The following is a 7,115-nucleotide window of genomic DNA, read 5'->3' as shown; positions in this document are numbered from 1 at the left end:
TTTTGACTCTTTTAATCTTCGATGTAACAGTTATTGCTAATATATAAAGATGTACTAGTAAGCTGTGGAAAAAAAAAACTCTTTTGGTAGATTTCATCCGAAATATCCTATCTGGATTCTGGGGCGTGCTTCGCAATACGGTGGATATGATAATCTCAAGACTTAAACGTAAAATGAAAAAGATGGTATTGATAAACAAAAAATGCAACATGTGATCATATCTCTTCTACATAATCATGTTTACTGGGCAGCCCAGACTATCCTGATTTTTTTGTTCAGTGCTAATCCATTCTGGATATCCTACATAGGCAATAGGCATTCACTAACTTGGCAACAGAGCCAAATGTACACAGAGATGTCTGGATTTGATTTCTCTTTCATGGAAATATATGCACACCAAGTCTCATAATTCACTGGAACCATACATGTGTTTTCAAGTTGCTGCACCTGCTGAATTTTATCACAGTAGGTACATTCAGAGCTGCCTATTTCCTAGTTAACATAAATGTCACAATTTAGACTCCAGGTACATCTATTTAGCAATTTGATGTCAAAATCCCATTTTTCATGGGTATGCACAAAACTCAGATATACTATATCTTCAAATAATTTCATCAATGCGTGCCCTCCACAAGAATCCAGCAAAATTTGCAGATGAAGTGCTCCTCCCATAAGGAAATGCTTCACTCGATCTTTTGCAGCCACCCCAGCTGCATAAAAAGCCCGGCAAGAATTACTCCACGTGACAGCGTAATCTAGTTTTTTTATCAGTAGCAACACACAGGTTATATGAGAATAACGGAATTCCGAGGGAGCAGACAACATTAACATGAGGAAGTACCTTCCACGCATACATCACGAAGAAAGCTACCGTATCTGCTGACCAGACAATTGCGAATGATTTCACGAAGAATGGGATGATAACATTGATAAGAGGGACCAGGATAAACAAATAGTTGAGAGCCTCTTTCTCCTTGTTTGAGCAGTCACGGGCCCGAAGAGAAGGTATAGCTGCAGAAGTAGATAATGGTCAGTATTGCGTTGCAGTTTTTTTTTTCTTTCTTGGGCATCAACATTAAATCAAAGTATCCACATATTTCAATATTTAGATTACAGTTTCTAATTGGTGCAACATCAGAAAGGCTGGATCTTATTTATGTTTTTTTTGCATAATTTGGCGGCTTATGCAATATGCATATGCATCCAGATTAAAACTCAAGTTGAAAACTGAGAGTTACAGTGAATTAAAATTTTAACTTTCAAAAGTGTTTTATTTCCCTTACTGTGGAATAGCATCAGTTTTGTATTATTTTAAGATGTGGTAAGCCTGGCATGTTAACTGCAACAATTCGTCTGAAGTTCTTATGATAACATATTCAGTTAAGATACTTTGTGGCTATAGTGAAAGATTGCAATGAAAAGGGATGTCCACTGCAACTCATTTTTCCAGCAAACGTATAAGGATGGGTAGAACACAATAAACAAACACCAGGGTATATAAAAACTGGTTGCCTTTTAGCTTCTTCGTTTTAACAATGGAACACAACATTTGCCTTGTGGTTTTGCCAATTGTCAAATGTTGACGGCAAAAACTAGCAGGATGAGCTGCAACAATGAAGTTTAATACTACCTGTGTCGATAAAAGGATGTGTTAGATTTGTCAAAATTTGGATGAATCTAACACATCCTCTTATGGACCGAGGGAGTAAATAGTGAAACTCCATATTCCCTTTATCAGATCATTGGCCGTGTTGTTAGTACTAGTCTGTTACAGTACCCCGCATGGTCATGGGTAATCATTTACTAGATCATACTGCTTGCTGTTGATGGCATATAAATAACATTACCAATATCAGCAGAATAGCGAGTCAGAAACATGTACAAGTGATGCTGTAACTAGGCATTAGTTTGCTGAAAACGCATGTCTTACTTACTGAACATCCAGATGGACCACATCCCCATGAGCCTCCAAATGTCCGGCTCGCTGGAGGGGAAGACGAGGTTGAAGGAAAGGGCTCCGCCGGCAAGCATGGAGGCGTACGCCTGGACCTCGAAGATGGTGTACAGAGTGGATCCTGGCACGGCGGGGTTCTTGCTAGCGGTGGACGCCCTCGGCGCAAACGTCGCCGCGGTCTTCTGCACTGCCTGCTTAAGGAGGACACTCACTGTATCAGTTAAAGCTGGAGGAATTTCGCGGTGCAGACGGGGTCCAAGTCCAACGCCGAAGCAGTACCGACCTTCTTGAGCTCCTTCTCGATCTTGGGGTTAACTACTGGCGGCGGCTTCTCGGCCGACGGTTCGGCGCCCTCTCCTTCCGTAACCGCGCCAGCGGTAGCACCGTCGGAGCCATCAGAACCAGCCCGCGTTAAACTGGGCCGCTGCCTCCGGTTGGCGCTGCCAGCGCTTCTACAGGGAAGAGACGCCGCAGGCAACCGCAACGCAGCTGCGACCGGCGGGAACGCGCAGCCGCCGCTGAGCGGGATGTTTAGCAAGGGATGCATCGTTGTTGAGGTTTTTCTTTTTGCGGGAAGGAGGGGCGGGAGAGGCGAAGGGATGGGGAACGGGAGGTCCTCCCCGCCTTCACCTTCTGGCCGTGGCCGCCCCACGAACACCGTGGTATTTCCACCAGTTTGGCTTTTCTCTCTCCGTCATTTAGGTTAAGTTACGTCTAACCGATCCCTAAAATTTAGATGAGCAAAGAGCGGAGCAAAATAGAAGAGCAAAATTTTACACCTCTAAACGGTAACTGCCATATTCGATCCGCCAAATTTAAAGGATAAATATTTTTGACATCATCTTGCAAACATCTCAAACATACAAAGTTCAAACGTGCATACATATTATCCAAAAAAAAAAAACAATAAATCGATCAAGTTTGATCCAAAAGCACAACATCTCTATCGCCGTAGGTATCACCATTGCCGAAGTTGAGTTCATCAAAGCCTTGAATGTGTGAAGAATCCAATTGAAACATGAACACCCCAATCTCGGTCGCACTTGCTTGAGACTCGGCCATTTCGTCGACCACGTCACGGGCGGCGACTCAGGGATGGGTTGCGCCACATCGCCGCCGTTGGCTTCCGTGACAGCGAGCCGCTCAACACCGGCGCTAGGGGCAGCTTTCCCACGGTTGAGGACTTGCCGATGGTCTTGGTGGGAATCGCCGCCGGCTGCACCACACCGGTATTGTCCAACCTCTTTCGCGGCATCGGCGGCGTCGCAAGGGTCAAATCGGGCGGTGATTTTCCGGCGGAAAACTCCGGCGGGTCAAATCGAGCGATGATTTTCCGGCGGAAAACTCCGGCGGGCATGCGAGGACGAGTTCAGTGGCGCCGGCTACAACAGACAACGAATTTGGACGGGGGGTGTGGCGCTCGGCGGGAGCTCAAGTTTTTAGGACCGAGTTAGGCGGGGAGGAAATATGGGAGAGGCACCTCTCTTTTCAGGGGCCACTCTTTTATTTTTGCTCCTCAAACCGTTTTTCGGCTTTTTGGTTAGAGTCGGCTTCAGCCGCTACCCAAATTTGCTCCTCTACAGCTGTACTGGGGATAAGTTAGAGATGCTCTTAGAGAATAAGATTAAGAAATACTGCTCATCCCTTCCAATCTCCTTCAGCATGTTGTTTGCCCGTGTTGACTGTCTCTCATGCCTGAGCATAGCTTTCTGCATACTGGCCGGAATGGATGCCTGGTCATCTTTACGGAGTTATCAACCATCTGGGCGGCGAGCTGATAACTATCCTCTGGGCTTTGCTCACCCACATCTGGAATGTCGATAGGCCGGCCACCGGAACTGCCAGTGCTCCTATTACTACTGTTCAAGTGTGCTACTTAGCGATTGTTGATCATTCCAGTTACGAAGTATGCTTGTTGGCCTTTTGTCATTCGTATATCAGCAAGCCGAGACACTATGCAAATTTGACAAAATTGTCCTACATGATCAATCAATCTGCATACTGGGTTCAAAAGAAGCAATTTGTTTTGCATTGCATAGCCTTCAATGGTTTTCTTTTTCTAAGTTGACCCGTAATTGATCTGCTAGGCTGCTTTCTAATGAGATCAACATGCATGCTCATGTACTGAAAAACAACCTAGAAGATAATGTATCACGCAGGTTCATAACTCAAACATCTATCTGTAACTAGTTATGAGATAAAACTACAGCCCTTCTCAAGCATCTCAGAATTTTACCCCAAGTTGATGCATAACCAGGAACAGATTCACTGCATTTTAGTGCTCAGAGTAACTTCACGGATCCTAAAAGAAGTAACATTGCAGAGAGAAAACCAACTTGACTGCCTTCAAGGTAGATGAGGTAGGATCATCCAAGCAGGCACAGGAACTGTTTTGTATTTGCTGTCGCAGTTAGTTCTTGCTGCTTGAAGCATTTGCCTTGTCCTGCTTTTTAGTCTTTTTAGTTTTCCACGCAGAGCTATTGGAAACAGTCTCCTCAACAATCTTGGGCATTGTGAAACTGAAGCTTTCAAGAGATAAGCTGTCTTTGTACTCTGGATTTGCATCGAGAAACTTCTGCACATCCCCTGTGCCCTTTGCACGCTTCCCATTTGGCAGGACATAGTAGATATCAGTTTTAGTGAGATCACCTCTCATAATCACTAGTCTCTCCGTGTTGGGTGGAGGCTTTGGTATGTTGGGCTTGTCGATAACCCAGATGCGGCTGCTGTCATACTCAATGTCTGCAGGGTCTTTGCATGTGCAGTCAGGTCTTTTACTGCAGAACCATGGATCAGCAGTGAAGTTCTCACGAATTGTCTCAAATTCATCTTTTGTTGGAATCGTACGCCATTTATAACATTCACAACACTGGACTGCATACAAGCCAATTGATTCTGTTGAACCTCGTTTTCTCTGTCAAAATCAGAAGGTTTTTTGTTAGCATTTTATTATATCAGGAAAGGCAAGAAATTTAGCTGAATTAAGCATGTAACTCCCCGTGGCAATCTTCTCCACTCTCCCTACTACTTGTAGGATGAGAGGTGCCTAGTGCAGAACGTGTTTATAAACTGTGTCCAGTCCCAACACATCTAACATAGCCATTCCAAAATTTTAACAAAACTACATGCCCAAATTCCAAATATAAGGAAAAAACAATCTAACTGAGATGAATTTGTTGCACTAATACAATTGCTTTCCATGCCGGCAGTTGTCTTTGGCTGCACAATGTCATAACACAAACCACTTTTTACAATGTTGGCGATTGGTCTAATTAATAGTTTCGGTAGATAGGGTTTTCATACTTTTGTTACATTATTCTATTAAGGACCCATTACTCACTATTGGTTATGTATTAGTGTAGATTATGTATATATTCTCATGAATGAAATCTTAATAACTAAAAATAGGTTAACATTGACACAAATAGCTTGGGAAAAAGGCTCTGATGTTGTTGCTGTTGTTGTATTGACACAAATAGCAATTTCCATAAATGTATGGATCAGTAAAAAGCCTAGCAATTTTGAGAACTGAGTTCCAGCTCAGTGGCAAGGCAAGGCGAGTGCGCAGACAGCCCACCCGGGTTCGAATCCCCATCTCGCGGTAATTTCGCGGGGAGGGGCGAACTTTACTCATCTTACCTAACAACGTATAGCCAAGGGAGGGATCATTCCCCCGTTGGTCAACGTTGATCTAAATTTTGTACTCTCTGTGTTCCATAATTCTTCTCATGAGTATAGTTGGAACTTGAACTAAAACCACAACAAGAATTATGAAACAGAGGGAGTATATATCAATTAGCTTATTTGATGAAAAATCAGTACAGTGTAACCCCTTCAGTAATTGGGCAATTTCTCAATTCTTCATTCTAGCTTACATAATTTATTTGATTTCAGGTATGACTTTTGAGAACAACCCAAAACTATTTGTTGTTCTTTTGTGCTCATAATCTCCCTATAACTTGTTAAACAGTCCAAACCAGTAACTTTTGATACTAAAAGTAATGCACATAAACTCAGCCTAAGAAATGTATTGAGGGTCAAAAAGATTAACGGGTACGGGATCACCAAATCCTACTCTGAACTAAACCAATATGGAAGCCAACATTGCCGATCTCTAGAAAAAGGCCACCTTTTCGTTCAAGGATCCAGCATGTGGACATTACCAACCAAATCATGTTCACCATCCACCCATCCCTACCAAACCGAACAACCAGATGCAGCCACAACAGCAACGAAATTCACCGCCGGGAATTGCACAGCCATCCACCCAAACCGGAATCAACGAGTAAACTAGACAGATAGGATAGGGGAAGGAATCGAAAGTGCGGAGACATTAATCAACCAAACGGACACGGATGGCGAAGATCGAAGGAGGGTGGACGGACCTGAGAGGAGGACCCCGGCGAGGCCGGAACCGGCGCCGGTGAGGACATGCTCGACAGTGATGTGGACGGCGTCGGAAACTCCGAGGCGCCCCGCTGGAGAAGCCACCGCCGACGGCGCCGGTAGTTGGGGACGAGATCAGGGTCTGTCGTTGGGTGGGTTACGGGACAAGGGTGTGGATCTCGAGGATAAAGAGACGGCAGGGGGTTTACGGGGATGTACGGACATGATCGTCTACCATAATAAGATCACCGAAATTGGTTCGCATTTACGCCCACCTTTGAAAGTGCTACGGAGCAAATTTTACATTACACAAAATGGATATAAAGGGTGTCCTCAACCTGCGCCACACCACGCCGCCGGCGGCGACGTCATAGACACCGCCAATGACACCAAGGAAGCCACTCGAGGCACCGGAGCACGGTGGCGCGATGAACAACGAAACCCTAGGTTTCCAAGAGGATTAGAGGCGACCTCGAAAGAGCACGAGAGACGGGTCAAAGCGGATAGGAAGGCAGAGGATAGCAAGGCGAGCATATATGTATGAGCATGACATCGGGCGAAGCCGGGGCCGGCCAAAATCAGCGAGCGGCGACGGTGACAACTCGGTCGCTAGAGCGAGTGGGAGAGAGAGAGAGAGAGAGAGAGAGAGAGAGAGAGAGAGAGAGAGAGATTCTGGTGGGTTATACCGGTTGGTCTGACCAGTAGGCCCCATAAGAGCAATTTAGTATTTTCAAAAGTAGGTTTAACACGGAAAATACCTAGTAGTAGAGAAAAT

General features: G+C 44.8%; 2 protein-coding genes across 2 annotated transcripts; both read right to left on the bottom strand.

Annotated features, from left to right (window-relative positions):
- Positions 1-356: 356 nt before the first annotated feature.
- Positions 357-2,516, bottom strand: LOC124707824 (protein RESISTANCE TO PHYTOPHTHORA 1, chloroplastic-like). The gene is made up of 4 exons (XM_047239517.1): positions 2,238-2,516; positions 1,935-2,145; positions 842-1,011; positions 357-710 (listed from the first exon to the last, which is right to left on the bottom strand). The coding sequence occupies exons 1-4, from the start codon at positions 2,499-2,501 to the stop codon at positions 684-686; spliced, it is 672 nt and encodes a 223-aa protein (XP_047095473.1). The 5' UTR covers positions 2,502-2,516; the 3' UTR covers positions 357-683.
- Positions 2,517-3,960: 1,444 nt separating this feature from the next.
- Positions 3,961-6,481, bottom strand: LOC124707826 (methyl-CpG-binding domain-containing protein 1-like). Its single transcript, XM_047239519.1, has 2 exons — positions 6,340-6,481; positions 3,961-4,868 (listed from the first exon to the last, which is right to left on the bottom strand). The coding sequence occupies exons 1-2, from the start codon at positions 6,385-6,387 to the stop codon at positions 4,365-4,367; spliced, it is 552 nt and encodes a 183-aa protein (XP_047095475.1). The 5' UTR covers positions 6,388-6,481; the 3' UTR covers positions 3,961-4,364.
- Positions 6,482-7,115: the final 634 nt, after the last annotated feature.

Source organism: Lolium rigidum, chromosome 4 (assembly GCF_022539505.1).
Source record: "Lolium rigidum isolate FL_2022 chromosome 4, APGP_CSIRO_Lrig_0.1, whole genome shotgun sequence".
Lineage (NCBI taxonomy): Eukaryota > Viridiplantae > Streptophyta > Magnoliopsida > Poales > Poaceae > Lolium > Lolium rigidum.
This window is presented reverse-complemented; position numbering and strand designations above follow the sequence as displayed.